At 57.2% G+C, this 15,982-nt stretch overlaps 4 protein-coding genes across 4 annotated transcripts; 2 read left to right on the top strand and 2 right to left on the bottom strand.

Annotated features, from left to right (window-relative positions):
- Positions 1 to 1,436: 1,436 nt before the first annotated feature.
- VTJ83DRAFT_3580 (uncharacterized protein) lies at positions 1,437 to 1,795 on the top strand (the record flags this gene model as incomplete). Its single annotated transcript, XM_071009974.1, has 2 exons — positions 1,437 to 1,639; positions 1,723 to 1,795. 2 exons carry the CDS (start codon positions 1,437 to 1,439, stop codon positions 1,793 to 1,795), a joined length of 276 nt encoding a protein of 91 aa, XP_070867458.1.
- A 3,414-nt stretch (positions 1,796 to 5,209) lies between these two features.
- On the top strand, positions 5,210 to 6,689 carry VTJ83DRAFT_3579 (uncharacterized protein; the record flags this gene model as incomplete). The annotated part of the gene is made up of 4 exons (XM_071009972.1): positions 5,210 to 5,518; positions 5,616 to 6,071; positions 6,183 to 6,497; positions 6,627 to 6,689. The coding sequence occupies 4 exons, from the start codon at positions 5,210 to 5,212 to the stop codon at positions 6,687 to 6,689; spliced, it is 1,143 nt and encodes a 380-aa protein (XP_070867457.1).
- Positions 6,690 to 7,765: 1,076 nt separating this feature from the next.
- On the bottom strand, positions 7,766 to 8,227 carry VTJ83DRAFT_3578 (uncharacterized protein; the record flags this gene model as incomplete). Its single annotated transcript, XM_071009971.1, has 1 exon — positions 7,766 to 8,227. The coding sequence occupies one exon, from the start codon at positions 8,225 to 8,227 to the stop codon at positions 7,766 to 7,768; it is 462 nt and encodes a 153-aa protein (XP_070867456.1).
- Positions 8,228 to 11,167: 2,940 nt separating this feature from the next.
- On the bottom strand, positions 11,168 to 13,970 carry VTJ83DRAFT_3577 (chitin synthase I; the record flags this gene model as incomplete). Its single annotated transcript, XM_071009970.1, has 3 exons — positions 11,168 to 11,888; positions 11,961 to 13,699; positions 13,779 to 13,970. 3 exons carry the CDS (start codon positions 13,968 to 13,970, stop codon positions 11,168 to 11,170), a joined length of 2,652 nt encoding a protein of 883 aa, XP_070867455.1.
- Positions 13,971 to 15,982: the final 2,012 nt, after the last annotated feature.

Below are 15,982 nucleotides of genomic sequence, written 5' to 3'. Positions count from 1 at the left end.
GGAAGACAAGGTATAGCAGAGCCGCGGAGGTGAGAAAAGAAAGAAAGAAACAAAAAAGAAGAGTATGAATAATAGAATCATGATACCCGTTGCTGCTGTTTTTTTTTTTTTTTTGGCCTTGGTCAGGTCGTCGAGGGCAAGAAAGAGGTGGGAGGGCAACATCGTCTGGCCAAGAGTGACATGGACAGGATCAAAACCCAATGCCCCTCAGTTTACGTATACATACATACAACCCCCGAGGGCTGCCCACGTCCAGCTTCCGACAACGTGGGAATGGCCTGCGCGTGGGCCAATCCGGGGCACCATCCTGCTATGGCGTCATCGCCGCAACCCGCCGCCCTACATCCTCGCCGGTGTCCCAGCCGATCGGATCCGGCCTAGTGTACATAGACTCTGATAGATCGATCGGCACAACGGCAACCACCACCAGATATCATGCCAATTTCGAGGTTCCCCCCCTTTCGTATGGTGGGCATTCTAGGCTGGTCAGGAACGGGGAAACACATGGACCCGGGATTCCCTTTCCCCCCCCCCCCCCCCCCCACAGGGGCCCCCACCGAATAGTTACGTGACGCCCCAGCTGGGCTGGATGAGGCAACCTACTATGTACGCAGTAAGAGGTACGGGCAGCCCCGAGGGGCAGGGCGACGCCCGGCGGTCATGGTTGGTGGGTGTGGCGGCCCCTGCGGACGAATCAGGCCACCGTCGCTGTGGTCGTCGCGTGGAAGGGTGGGTCCAGCAAGCGAACCCAAGTTCATCCGAAAATCGTGCCACTCGCCGCCAAGTGTCGAACGGTTTCCCAAGGCTGCGCGCCCCCTCATTGGCTGGCGTCCTCCCAGCTCGTCTTGGACGCGGCCAGGTCAGACGACTTTGATGTTGGTTTGGCATGATGGTGAACTGTTTGAACTCAACCCTCACGCCTCGTGCCACCACTCTGCTGGGTCGCTTTTCCACGCCGGCTCTATCTCTCTCGCGTTCCGTTGGACGACTCTGCAAAAGGCGAACGAACTTGGCCCGGGTTGGCGGGATGACGTGAGGGGCTGAATGGGCTCGGTTGGCCCCTCGCAGGACCTGGCCGAGGAGGGCAATTACCGTGGCCGCGGCGGCGGCGGCGGCGGCGGAAGATGTCGGTTGCGGGAGAAACGTTTCGATGAACGTGGTGGAGGCGGTTGCTTTGTATAAGATGGCGATGCTGCCGTCGTGGTGGTGTGGCGTGCTTCTTGTCTTGTCCGCATCGATCCAGTCAATCAATCACCGCTCAGTCAAATCAATAGCTCCCCTCGGAGAACTCTCAAGCCAATCTCCCCCTCGCTGTACATATCCCACCAAAGACTCGGCCCCTTCGCTGCTCCGTCTTGTCGTATCTCATCCAAGAGACATCTCAACTATTTTCACACTCTTCAACAAAAAAAAAAAAAAACAACCAACCCGCCAAAATGTTCGCTCGTGTCGCCGCCCGCCAGTCCGCCCAGACCCTCCTCCGCCGCCCTCAGCAGGCCAACCTCTCCTTCATGAGCAGCCTGCGGAGCTTTGCCCGCTCCTTTGAGCCGCACCCCTTCCAGCGCGTCCCCGTTACGGCCAAGCCGGCTCCCGCCGACCTTGGCCGCCTGATCAAGAAGACTGCGGGTAACGCTGTTGTGTACGTTCTTCCCCCCCTCTTGGTGTTGGGGGTGGCCATCCTCTCTATAACGACGGGGACTAACACGTATTTTGCGTCAACAGCTTCTTCCCCCTCGCTGGTGGTCTTCTGGGGTGGCCTTACATCGCCAAGACCCTCGTCGATGGGTCGGTTTAAGTCATCGACGGCTACAAGTATACACCCAAGACATGGTCGATTCCTGCGATAGACTTGGGGCTCGGTTCCGGGAATGGAGCATAAAGCACTTTCCACTACAGTTTCTTTTGTCGGCGTTGGGTTTGGCATGGAAGGCATGTTTGGATATACCTGCACAAGGCATGATGGGTAGAGAGCATTTGGGTTGCGGGGGTGGAAGAAGAGCAACGGAAAACATGTTGCTGGGGTTTCCTTCTGGTATGCATATAATATTATAAGAATCCACATCTTTCAAGTACAGAGATCGGATCCTCCCGTGAGCGGACTTGCCAACCAGCCTGGGCCCTCGTTCGCGATGCCGACGTCGAGTATACCCCCTTCAGCAGAAGCATCCACCTCTTTGTAAAATGGTGGTAACAAGGTAACAAGGGTCGCTCACGAATCTATCTATCACAGTGGAGGAAAAGATTGTCCGGTAGCCTTTATTAGGTTCGGAAAAACTCCAGCGAGCGGTTGGCTAGGGCCCTTCTCATTTTCCCCAACCTCCTTTTCGCTCCCTAGTATCAGTCTTGGTGAAAAGATTGCTCTAATACCTCGCTCGACTCGCAAAATAGACACCTCGCTAGGTGCCCAGGAACCTCTTGCTTCTGTCCCCGTTTCTAGATAAACAGGTTCTATACCTGGTATTCTTCCTTTCCTTTGCGTCCCTTTTCGTCGTCTTGCCCGGTCCTCGCAACGTACAGCGCAGTGTCGCCTCTGCTGCTTTGCTTTCTGCTTTCTCCCAGTCTTACCTCCCTCTCTCCTTTTGACTGATCCACTCCCTATCCTACCCCTTCCGGTTAGCATCCTGATGCCTTTTTCCTCGCTTCCTCGACACCAGGTGTCCATCTTGTATTAATCCAGCGCTCACTGCATGGTGAATGCGGCGCGGGTGTGGCAGATAGGCCGGGAGGGGGAAGTGGGCGGCGTAGGCAGAGCGAGGGGTGATCTGTCTGGCGGTCTGTCGTAGTAGGATATCACAGGTTTCTAACTCTAAACAACTGATACAAGATCACTTGTCTGCGTTTGATTTTTACAGGGTTGCTGCATACCAGCAGGCACTTGTCACACATATCCCCTCCTCGCGTGCTATTCCAGCGTCATGTATGGGTTTCCTGGCTGTGTGGGAGAGCGTATATCGAATACGTGCAGGTTCGTGTGCATGTCACTTTCATTGTAATACTGGAAGCGTGGAGGTTGGAGTCCGGAACGCAGGGGAGAGAGCGTGCTAGCTTGGACCGGGAGGTCGAACGATGTTGCAACTCACCAAGAACAGAAGAGGTGGCAGTCAAAGTCGACCAAAGACCTGTGTTTTGCCATTCAACAGAATGAAACGTGAATAAAATACAGGTTTGGTCAAAATCGGACTTCATTCGTCCCCTACATAACACACCAATATCCGGAACGCAATCATCAACGAACGTATGTTCAGTCTGAGATCGGCGCCTGATTCTCCAATCGTGTCCTTGTCTGGGAAGCGATGTTTCTCACATGCTTGAAAGCAAAGACAAGGCAAGAGTCAAGAGACCAAGCCCAACCGCGAGACGAACATGGCTGCGTCTCACTAGCGTCCTACACGCCGGTACGACGAAGTCATACACAGCGCGTAGCGTCCTCAGCGGGGAAGACGTACGCTCGAGGACCAGAGCCGGCTACGGAGGGAATGGAGATGATCGAGAAGAGCATCGGTGTCGAAACATGATGAGAATCAATTCTGAGCAGTATGCCTGTCAATGGGACTCGAAAGTCAAATCGACGGGAATTCCTAGGTAGCAAGGACCCCGGCCTTGTTGAATGTTTGGCCGAGGGCGGGCGTGGGGGCTTGTTGCCAACGCGGTCCCTGAACCGATCCCCCCGAGAAGTCCGAACTAGGAGGGCCTTCCAACATATCTAGAAGATGCAAGAAAGCAATCAGAAAAGCCACCAACGGTGAGCGTAGCACGCGTCCGACGATGGAGACCGCATTCAGTGGTTGGTTGCCATTTGAGCGGCAAGCATGCCGAACAGCATATAAAGCACGTCTCTCTGTTGCATGGGCAGAAATACCTTGATGGAGCATACATGACACCAGGCATCTTCTCCAATAGGTGCCTACCTAGGAACGGATTCGAACGCTACAGCACTACCCCTATACCGGCACCCGCCATCGACTACTACACCCATGCCAAGGCCAAACACATGAACTCCACACCACACATACTCTAGCTATCAGATGAATCATTGAATCATTGAACCAACCAGCACGTCACAAAGAGGAGAAATCGAGCAGTTGGGCTTGAGCAAAACATGGAAGAACCCCTGCTGTACCTGCCAAGCACGCCGCCGAAGCTGAACATGGCAGGGTCGGTCATGCAGCGCTGCAAGTGAATGTTGTGCGCATGGCATCCCTGGCAGAAAACGGAGCTGCCAGGACCTGCCTCGAGCCCGTTTCCAGTGCAGAGGTCGGGCATTGGCGCGGCGGCGCAGTTCGAGACCAAAAGCCCTGCGCGAAAGGATCCAAGGCAGACAGGGACCCGCCTGGCTAGGATCCGCAACGGAATGACCTCTTGGTATGACGTCGTAGCAAATACAGACTTACGGGAGAAGAAGAAGCAACCCAACAAGGAGTTGTTGACCTCCAATGTCGACAGGGCTTGAAGGGCTGACAGGGTTAAGGGGGTTTGGATGGAATGGGGTGCCGGGAGGGGGGAGGGGGTTTGGGGACCCTCCCTCCGTTGGAAACGACTTCTCGACGCAGTGGACACCGTAATGAGCCTCGAGCTAGTGACAAGATGGACACGATTGTATCAAATCGTCAAGGGCAGCAATTTTTCGGTTCTATTTTTCTTTTCGTACGGTTTTGAAAGCTTCAAGTTTTGGTTGATGAGAGTTGATAAGATGTCAAGGTGGTAGGTTGTCGTTGTTGTGAAGTCTTGGCGGCGGATGAAGCCGTGCGAGTGGTGCTCCCCCCGGACCCACTCTAAGAGCGCTTCCGGCAACAGGGGCCAGGCCACCAATGATGCGCCGTTGCACGAACGGGGTCTCCTTTCGCTCGACCAACGCGTCGTGATTTCGGATATTCGGTGTCGAGAACAAACAGAACAGTTCAGCGCCCAACGGTGATCGCCCCGAGGTGGCCCCAGAGCAAGAAAATCAGCACCCCAAAGCGAGACTGTTCTCCGTCCACATCTTCCAGAGTACTCCGCCGCTACCTGGGCTCGATCGACGACCAACCGTGGCCGAGTATTGACCGTGATAGCTTGCCCGACCTCCGCTTTTTCCACGCTGGACGAGGACCCCCCCCCCCCCCCTCCTCTTGGGATACCGACCAAGGTCGCCGACGTCGAGCGAGCCCTTGACCTGACACCCCCCTACATGTGCATGCCATTGTAGCACCCCGCTCCGGCAAAACACACAATGGCGGAAACGCTGCACAACGCGCCCATCGTCCTGGACAACGGATCCGGGACAATACGAGCGGGCTTCGCCGGAGAGGATGTTCCCAAATGCGTCTTCCCCTCGTGGGTCGGCAGGCCAAAGCACCTGCGCGTGCTCGCGGGCGCGCTGGAGGGCGAGGTCTTCATCGGCCAAAAGGCGGCCACCGAGCTGCGCGGCTTGCTCAAGATCCACTACCCGCTTGAGCACGGCATCGTGACGGACTGGGACGACATGGAGAAGATCTGGGCCTACGTGTACGAAGAGGGGCTGAAGACGCTCAGCGAAGAAGTGAATATCCCGACCCCTCCCTCGCCACCCGGCAACGTCGCGCGAGCCGCCGTGGCAGCAGGCCGTCCACATGCTGACCCGAGTTCTGCTGCTCTAGCATCCCGTGCTCCTCACCGAACCCCCGCTCAACCCGCGCTCGAACCGTGACACGGCCGCCCAGATCCTCTTTGAAACCTTCAACGTGCCCGCCCTCTACACCTCCATCCAAGCCGTGCTCTCCCTCTACGCCAGCGGCCGCACCACCGGCGTGGTCCTCGACTCGGGCGACGGCGTGTCGCACGCGGTGCCCGTCTACCAGGGGTTCACGGTGCCCAACAGCATCCGCCGCATCGACGTGGCGGGCCGGGACGTGACCGAGTACCTGCAGACGCTGCTGCGCAAGAGCGGCTACGTCTTTCATACCAGCGCCGAGAAGGAGGTGGTGCGCCTGATCAAGGAGTCGGTGACGTACATTGCGAAGGACCCGCGCAAGGAGGAGAAGGAGTGGGCCGCCGCCAAGTTGGATCCGGGCAGGATCGCCGAGTATGTGCTGCCGGATGGCAACAAGCTCAAGGTACGATTGTTCATCCGCGCGCGCTCCTTTTCTTTTCTTTTCTTTTCCGGTCATGCCATGTTCACGGCGGCCGTACGAAGCAACGGTGAAGCAGCCGCTGACCCCGTCCAGATCGGCCCCGAAAGGTTCCGCGCCCCCGAGATCCTCTTCGATCCCGAGATCATCGGGCTCGAGTACCCCGGCGTGCACCAGATCGTCGTCGACTCCATCAACCGGACCGACCTCGACCTGCGCAAAGACCTGTACTCCAACATTGTGCTCTCCGGCGGCAGCACCCTGACCAAGGGCTTCGGCGACCGGCTATTGTCCGAGGTGCAGCGCGTCGCGGTCAAGGACATGAGGATAAAGATCTTTGCGCCGCCCGAGAGGAAGTACTCGACCTGGATTGGCGGTAGTATCTTGGCGGGCCTGAGCACTTTCAGGAAGGTGAGTTTGCTCCGTTTCCACGTCCTGGAAGCCGGTTTTTTTTCATTGTTCCTTTCTTTCATGTCTTCCTGTTTTGGGCTGGGTTTTGGGGGGTGGCGGCGAGGAACATGGCGGCTAACATGTGGGCAGATGTGGGTGAGCATCGATGATTGGCACGAGAATCCAGACATTATCCACACCAAGTTCACGTAAGACGGCACGTGCTTGGCAACACCGGCCCCGATGAAGGCGTGAGGCGAGAGGTGGGATGATTTATCCTCGGCCAAGTTAAGTAAGATGGGCGACCGAGCTGCGAAGTAGGGAGAAGGAAAGAAAGGAGTGTTGGAACGGGCAGGACTTGATGGGTGGGTGTGTCTCGTCGGCGGTGGTTATATCTTAATAGGCAGGCGTGTACAGTCAAAGATGGTTGGGGATCTGCGGTCGGCATCTTGGCGATACTATGTGCAGAGGGAGGGAGAAGTAGTTGGAGGCATGGCAGCATGGCGGCATGATTGGTGATTGGGGACTTGACACGAACGTCATAGAAAGGCGAATGATACCCAAATTTTGCTTGACATTGCGCCTCATTGAAGACGTTCGTTTATTACATCTAGAGGGCCAGGCACCTACGCCCTATTAGTGAACAAAGAGAAGACGGTCATCGGAATGAGCTGAGCCGAACTCATGTCCAAGATGCAAGCCCATCGTCACAGTCCTGGGAGCAGATAGCGAGAAGAGAGAGAGTCTGCCTTTGTCAAGAAAAGAATATGTGGATGCATTCCCAACGCTCACACTCCTAGGGGGTATATAACTGGTACATGCTTTCCATCAAGCAGGGACCGCAGTCCAAACCACACTCGGCCATCCTCCAAATCCGATCCGAAAGAAACAAGACAAAAGAAATGCAGCTGCCCAACTTTTGGTTTTCCTTTCCCGTCATGAACCCGTCCCGTCCCGTTACTCGTTCCAGCGAGACCGTCAACCGTTTCAAGACGTTCCCTCCCAAGCAACCTAGCCTCCCTTAAACGCCTTGCTTGCAGACATTCATCCATCCATCCATCCACCCATCCATCCATCTTCCCCCAACATCATAATGTTGGAATAAAAAAAAAAACACAAAGCAGAAAACATAAGAGAGTCGTCATGATGGTGATGGCGAGGCAACCCGAAAAAAATAACTCAAGCCCCGCCTGTCGAGCAGTCAGAAGACCGACTCGGCTCCGATGGTGGTGGTGATGATGATGATGATGATATCAAGCCGAATCCCTCGCGGCCCCACCACGCCTTGTTTAGTGGCGGTGGCTCACGCTCTGGCGCAGGCGCGACCAGACGCCCGAGAGGCTGCTCCCCGCGCTGCCGGCCGAGCTGCCCGAGCTGGCGCGCCGGAGCGAGTCGCCGTCGCCGTAGCCGTCGTTGTTGACGAAGACGTTGCCGGCGCCGCCGCGGCCGACGTGGCTGAGGTGGGCCGTCTTGTCGCGGGCCTCGGCGCGGGTGAACTCCTCGTCGAAACTCAGGGCGGGAGCGCGGCTAGCGGCGGCGTGGGCATTGCCGGCGCCGCCGCGGCCCGAGTAGAAGCGGGTGGTGGTGGTGGTGGTGGTGGTGGTGGTGAGGGCGGCCGGGGTGGGAACGCCGGACGGGGAGGTGGTCTTGGGAGCGCGGAAGAAGTTGCCGGCGCCGCCGCGGCCCGAGTGGGTGTAGCTGTTCTGGGGAACCGTCGGGTGCGGCTCGGTGATGGTGTAGACGGGGGCCATTGTGGTGGTTTGTGTGGTGGAGAACCGGTTGTGATATATTTTGGGTTTGTTCTTATGGTTTGCTGTCTGACAAGAGAGTTAAGGACTCTTTGGGTAGCAGCGGCAAGTCAAGAGTGCGCAAGCTGTGTATTGCGTTGGAATGTTGTGTGTGTGTGTGTGTGTGTGTGTGTGTGTGTGTGTGTGTGTGTGTGTGATGTCTCAAAATGGAGCTGAAGAACACGGACAGGACGAGACTTATATACATGGTGGACTCGATGGAAAGGGTGTGTGCCGATCGGTAGGTGTGGATGGTGTAAGTGGTGTCGCAGGGCTTGGCTCGAAACAATGACCCGCTGTCACCCAAAAACCTTCCATCCACACTTCTCTGGGCACGGGTCTGGCCAGGCGAGAGGGGAAGTACCGCATGACCACTTCCCTGCACGCAGCTTGCAAAATCCATTGCGAAATTCTGTTTGTGATGGAAGCCATGGCGAAGGCTGACGGATCCAGGGGGGGAGGGAGCCCCAGTTTTCGGCTGTACTGCGTGTGTATGTCCACTAGCTCGGTCACTCCCGAGGAGGGCGGGGCGTGGTGACCATGCACCCGCCATCCAACGTACCATGACGTGCGGCTACAAAGCCGGGCACGTTGTGAGCCTCCTCTGGTACGTACCCTCCTCCCCTGCTTACGCTAGTGTACTTCATACACAGTAGTAGTCTTGTCAACAGGGCTGTCAGAGAACGACAAACATGCCCCGGCCAACTGGTTCGGGCAACTCACCCGCCCAACCTCGCACGGTCGGCTGCTTGGGCAGATGGTCCTGGGGATGGGCGTCAGCTCCCACGCCCTGGTTCGTTTGTCTTGGAAGGGCAGGGAAAATTTTCCCTGTCGACGCCGAGAAGCCCAGCGTCCAGTCATGGAGCATCTTGTTAGCTGATGGAATCCCCATTGCGGTCACGCGGCGGCTGGGCAGCGCCTTTTCGTTACGCAATCGTTTGCCCCCCGGCCAGGTACCCCTTTGCGGGTGCTCCCAGCCAACTGGTACTTCCATGCCCAGCCTCGGCTCCACCGAGGGGTGGCTGCAAGGGACGGCATCTGCTGTCTGACCCAGGACAGCCTTTCAAACGCTGCAAGACGCGGTGCTGTGCGACGACACCATGGCAACACGCCATCCGCTGGTGGTTGCTTTTGACGATCCAAAGAATCGCATGCCGGCGATTCACAGGCTACACTAGTGCGGTGAGACGCCATCGGATGTGAGGGTGCGCATCGAGCAGCTCGGAACCTTGGCGCCAAGTCACGTCACCATCCATGCCCGGAGCTTCCGTTCGTTGATTCTTGGGGCTTTCAGCTTGCTTCCGGCGCCCTCAACGGCCGCAGGACCGCATCAGCAGACTCGCGGTAGCGGCTTTGCTACAGGCCTTGAGTCGAGTCTGGAGGGACTTGGCATCAAACTTTTCGCACCACGTGGGTTGACCAGAGCGTGCTGTCGCGTTGTTGTGGAGTTGTGCTCAGGTTTCCTCGGGCCGTTGGCAAGGTCCAATTGGCATGGTTTTGTTTCCTCCCCCATGGTCTGGTGGGGGGGGGGGGGGGGGGGGAAGAGGGGAAAAGCCTCTACGCAGTAGACCCGGTCCCGGGACCAGGGCACTAACGGCGGCAACCCCAGATTTTTGTGAGAACGATCAAGTGGGCCGCGGCCGAACCCCCCCTGAGAGAGAAAAAAAAAAAAAAGCCGGATCGAGACATGGGACCTTCTTCCCACTTCGATCTTTGCCTAGGTCGGCAAGGGGAAGTTCGTCAGCACCAACAGGGGAAGCCGAACGCGGCACGAGCTGCAACATCACAAGTCGCATGCCGCAGGTTTCGGGCGCGTGCCGAACGCCGTTGACGTCGGCCAAGCGCCGATTAGTGTAGCAATAACGTTAATGTTAGCTGAGCGGGAATGTAACAAAATCTGGTTCCAACGGGCAAGGGGGATTTCGCCCTGCACTTCCAGCCCTACACAGTAACTACTGTGTATGTGCGCTGATGGCTTCCTCTTCCGTCCTCTTCAGCCCAGCCTCAACGGCCTCGCCGCCCTTGGTCGCTGATTCGTTGGCCTTTGGTAGGGCGCCGCCACAGAGACGCCAGAAATTGCTGGCAGCGAGGGCTGGGTACATGGAATGTCTTTGTTGAGTCTTTTTTTTTTTTTTTTTTTTTTTTTTTTTTTTGCTCTTCCTCTCTCGAAATGAGGCAGCCCCCAGCGACGTACTGGCATCGAGTCAAGACGCCCGGAGTTGACGTCCTGAGCAGACAACGGATGGCTTCATGCGAATGGACCGCCGAGGCATTCCAACCTGGATGTCCGGGGTCTTGGTCAAGAGCCGCAAGAGGGGGCATGAAACACAGACCCTTCGCTGACAGGCAAAGACAATGCGGGAAGAGAGACAGACATGGACATGACCACAACAGCAACCTTGACACCAACCCGCAATTGCTGTTGTGCTTGAGCCACGCATGCTAATAATATCAACCAGCATAAAACCAGCATGACTAAGAATCTGGGTATTATTTCCTACCGGTTATGTGCAGCAACAAAGACCAACGCGCTCTCTATGAACTTGATGCTCCGCCGCTCCAGACAAAACATCCGCCAACGATGTTGACGACCGCTCAGAACCCGTTCGGGCATCCATGAATCCGACCGACCACAGCGAATGCCACGTTTGGCGCCGCCGTCAAAGGTAATGGATGTCGGCCGAGGGTGCGTGACAGTAAGAGAGGCCGTCGAGAAACGAACATGGCCAACAACTCCCCTGGGCAGAACCCAGTGCGGAACATGGTGAGAAAAACAAGTCAAAACAGAAAGACTATCATGGGGAAAGCGAAACAAAACTCCGACCCCCCTTGGGTCTCTCTCAGCCTTCTCCTCTCCCCTTCTCTTCACTTCGCCCCCAGCAGAGCATGAAAGCCTCCCCGCGCTCAGACACCGCGGAACATCCTCACAATCAAGAACCACAGCATGCCCAAGAACTTGAATGCTGACAAGCCCGCCACCGACCAAAGAACGATGCTCAGGTAGATGTTGGCGCGCTCATCCTTGATCTCCTCCTCGGTCAGGCCGTTGTTTGGCACGATCTTGTCGACGCCGGCCGTCGACAGCACCACCGCCACCAGCGCAAAGTTCATGATCATCCAGATGAGCACCACCACGGTACGCACGCCGGCGTAGTAGTCTTGCTGCTTCTGGTCGATCTGTGCCGGCGTCGGCGGCTTCACCTCTTCCACGAACTTGGTCGAAAAGACGGCCAGCTCGCGCTCGTACTGGGCGTTGAGATCGCCCTCGTCGGGAAGATCCGTCTTGCCCTGGCCGTCCTTGGTGTTGACCGAGGGGAGCTTCTCGGGCTTGTCGTCACCCTTGGTACCCCACGTGATATCGTGCGTGTTGCAGAAGGCATAGACGTTGAGCACGTTGGTGTACGTCGGCGACAGCAGCATATACTGCACCAGAGACGTGAACATGTGCCACGGGTCGAACATCAGCACCGACGCCACCAGCCAGAGACCGTAGGTGGACATGACCGAGACGATGAGCGTAGAGAAGACCTTGTTCTTGAAGAGCGAGTCGACACTGAAGCCGTTGACGCTGAGATCCGTGATGATGGCATTGACGGCGATGTAGATAGCGGCGAACATGAGGTAGCTATGGTTTGCGTGTTAGGTCTGACGGCTTTGCGCGCGCGGGGAGAGAGGGAGGACAAAAAAAAATACTTACATGAAGAGAATGGCCCAGAAAATGACCATGGCCATGTAGTACGGTCCCGACCCGGCCGGTCGGTTACCCATCGACAGCACAAAGCACGTCATGAGAGAGATGCCGTACAACCACGTAAACACGACGCCGAGGATGTTGCCAACGGTGCCCAGCAGATGATCGTCGCCCAGGCTGGTCGTGAGGATCTTGAACACCAGGAAGAAGTTGCCGATGGCAAACCAGGCAAAGATCATGTTGACCGTGTTGAAGATGAACTCGATGAAGAAGGCAAACTTGCGGAAAATGGAATGGTCGGAGCGGAAGAACTGGTGGAAGTGGACGATGGCGTAGATGGCGGCGAAGAAGGAGCCGTTGAGCCAGCGACGACGCTGGAGAATCAGCTCCGTCACCGTTTCCGGCACGTCCGTCTCGCCCGTCGCCGACTTGACGTACTGCAGGATCCAGTGGCAGTTGCGCTTGGTGACAAGCTCGAAGCAGAGGATACGATCTTCGGCCAGGTACATGTTGGCCGTGAAGATGCCCGCGTCGCCGCCATGGAGCTTCTCGCCAGCAAAGTATTTCTCCAAGGGGCCCTGTCCGCGCTTGTCGTTCTGGAGCGCCACGTACCGGTAGGCCGAGAAGGCGCCGGGCAACACCGAAATGAAGCCAAAGGCGGACTCGAGAGGCTTGTCCAGGATGTTGCTCATCTTGTACTCGAAGTTCTGGGTGGCGACCAGCGGGTTGAGGAGCTTCTTGCCGCCCGTGCCCAGCATGGCCTTGATCTCACCGCAGGCGCCGGCGCACATGGGTTCCAGGTCGAACGCCTTCCACAGGTGGTAGATGGAGTTGTGGCCGGGCTTGGTACCCGCGTCGATCAGCACGCAGATGTTGGGCTCCAAGACGCGGCCGAATGCTTGGAAGAACCAGCGGTGCGAGTTGATCTTCTTGGCGTTCTTCTCCTTGAGGCAGAAGAGCACCTGCACGGGCTGCTGCTTGGGGATCAGCTGGACGACGTCGTTCTTGATGACCATGCCGACCTGGGTGGTGTATTCGTAGATGTGCGCCGTGACCTCCTTGCCATTGACTTCCTGCTTGGCGATGCCCTCCTGGTACACGCCCATGCCTGCCAGCAGGGCCCTCGTCCGGGGGTTGATCTTAGCACGGCCGTCGCTGACGACGCACACCACGATCTTCTTCCAGGCGTCCTTGCCCCACGTCTTGCTCTCGGTCCGCTTGCACATGTACTCAATGTTCTTGAAAACGCCGATCATGGTACGCGCGAAGAGGATTTCGTCTTCGTTGTACATGGTGACGACGATGAAGAGCTCCGTGTGCCGCGGCTTGCTGAAGAGCTTTTGCCGGAGGGTGAAGTTGTTTTCGTAGAATTCGGACGGGTCGCAGGTTGCTGCCGAATATCGCATGTGGGTGAACTCATCGCGCTCGCCATGGGGCAGCTGGTTCAGCAGCTTGGGCGGGACCGGGCAGTCCAGGACCAGGTTTCCCCGGTACAACAGCACCTGTTTCACCGTCTTCCACCTCTTGATCGGAGCAGGTTTGGGTTTGGCCTGGGGTTCGTCCTGGTACGGCGAAGGGCCAGCGCCCCGGTGCGATTCGTTGTGTGGCAGCATCGGCCTCCTGTCGTCGTCGTAGTAGCCCTGCTCGTACCCTTGGTTCGGATTCGGCTCGTATGGCTGGTTGTAGTAGGCATCGTGGTGAGCTTCCGGGTTGACGGAGTAGCCTCCGAGGTTGTCAACGGATTGCTAACGGCATTGTCAGTCCCCCACTCTCCTCTTCCCAGTGAGCGGGTTAGGCAACCCGCATGGGCATTGTGAGACCTACAGCCATTTGCATTTGCAACGCGTCGCCAGGGCTATACGATCTTCCAGGGACTGAGTGTACGTCCAGGTGGGATTGACCGTAGGGATCGTCGCGGTGATGACCGTGGAGGGGATGCCCCGGAGAGGGCGTCCGGCGGGGCCGGGTCTCCATGGGGTGGCTTTCGTAGTAATCGTCGTCTGCACCGCGAGCCATGGTTAGGACGTTCCGTTCCCTGGACCCAACAAAGCCACGCCGAATCCTCCCCGTTCTCGCTCGCGAGCCAACCAAGTCACACGGACCAGAGAGGGTTCAAGGGCGAAGCAGCCCGTGCCGCCACGCTCGATACGGCGCGGCTGCGAGGGGTTCGTTCTGCTGCTTTGACGACCGGGGAGGGATCCGGGCTGTTTGCTCTCGCCGGAGGAATGAGACGGCGACACAAACACCACCAAACTCCGGGACAATGGCGCCCAGGCTTCGCGCGGGAGGCAAAGAAATCAGAGAAGTCCCGAGGGGCCTGCCGCTCGAGTTGGGAGAGAGTGTGTGACACGGGCGCGTGACAGCCAGTGGGATGCCGTCAGGCGCAGGAGGCACGAGGTTTGGCTTCGAGCAGGAAAAAGGACCATGTGAAGAAAAAGTGGACGGAAGAGAGATGTTCCACTTGCCTAACCGATTATACGACATGGTTGCGTCGTACTAAGGGGGACTCGACTGAAACACAAACCAGGTCCGTGATTTTTTCGAGGAGGAATGCGGTTCCCCTCTGTGTGGGAGCAAGATTCGTATGGCACGACCCCGATCCAGGCGGGCTGCACGTCTCGAAGGGCCGTTCGGCGAAATGCCAGAGGCGTGCGAGGTGTCGGGAGGGGAATGTGAAAGGTTGGTTTGTCCGTGTAGAAAACCGAGGGCCGGTTTTTGCGTGTGTCAAGGATCTTTTGGGATCCTCCTCTGCCCGCAGCCGCGTGGCCTTCGGTCGTCAGGCCTTGTGGGAGGAATAGTCGGATGGCTGTGCTGTGCTGTGCTGTTGGAGCGGCGCCCCTGTCCTCTCCCGCAGCCCCGAGCGCGTTCGTGAGCGGCTGGAGCTTGGCTCGTTCGTGGCGGTCGTCGTCGTCTTGGCCAACCGCCAAACAGACAGCTCGCTCTCTTGGTCGGTCGGTCGGTCGGTCAGTCAGTCAGTTGGTTGGCTTGCCGAGCAGCTCTGCGGAGTAGTTAGAGTTCAAGGAACCGTCGTGGTTTGGGGTGTCGCAGGAAGAAGATCGACAATGGGGCAGGAGGTACAAGTTTCAGGAGCCGGGGCCGCAATCTGACAGGGGTGCAAGTGAGCCCAACGAATGAAGGGCAACTGCTAGCTGGGGGGTGCCGGAGTGGAAAGGCTTGTTTCAGCGCCCGATATGGGGACTGATTGCAACCTCCTCCTATACGGTAGTCGAGTTAGCGACACCGCCTGATTGGGCCCTGAGCGATGAGACAGGGTGGAAACGGAGTTGCAACTCTGGGAAGGTTATTGCTGTGGGGTTCGGCTTTATGGCTTTGATGAACAAACCTTCAAGCAGATGGATGGAACTCTGGAAATCAGTTCATGATTGTTCCTGGGGCAAGTGAAGAAACGCTCTGGATTGCGACCTCGGTATGCAGCAGGAGCGCTCAACAAAAGGGGCAAGGCCGATTGTTTTGTTTTCTTGTGGCTCGACAGGCAACGAAACTCCCACAAAGTACCCCACATGGACCCAGCGTCATGGATTCCACGAGGCTGTGTCACGACGTTCAGATGGGAGGCCGGCAGCGGTTTGGCGCAGAGTACCCACCCCGTTTTCCATACTGGGTTAACGTTCCAACCCAATCAATCCATTGGGTCATCGTCTACTGCGTACAGACGGGAGTACTGTGTATACTAATATAGTATAGCTAGCTTCCTTAGGTCAGCAGCTGGAGCCTCTGGTCTCCAGTCTCATCGGCAACAAAACAATAAAACCCACCCGTCGTTTCTGATTTGACCTACTTGGATGCATATACATGTCAAACCATGAATCTAGCACGACAGAATCTACCTGTTACCGGATCCTGTTTGCTGAGCTAGGTAACTAACTCCGTCAGACCCCCTGACTCGCTCAAGTTCGACCCGTCAAAGAGGACCTGAAAATCCGCAAGCCCCCCCCCCCCCCCCCCCCGGTGGCGGAAGTTCCATGCCCCATTTAGTCTTGCTTTGCGCTGTGGTTGCCTCGTTGATC

Source organism: Remersonia thermophila, chromosome 3, assembly GCF_042764415.1.
Source record: "Remersonia thermophila strain ATCC 22073 chromosome 3, whole genome shotgun sequence".
Lineage (NCBI taxonomy): Eukaryota > Fungi > Ascomycota > Sordariomycetes > Sordariales > Chaetomiaceae > Remersonia > Remersonia thermophila.
Note: the sequence above shows the minus strand (reverse complement) of the source record. Positions and strands in the feature narration are given on the sequence as shown.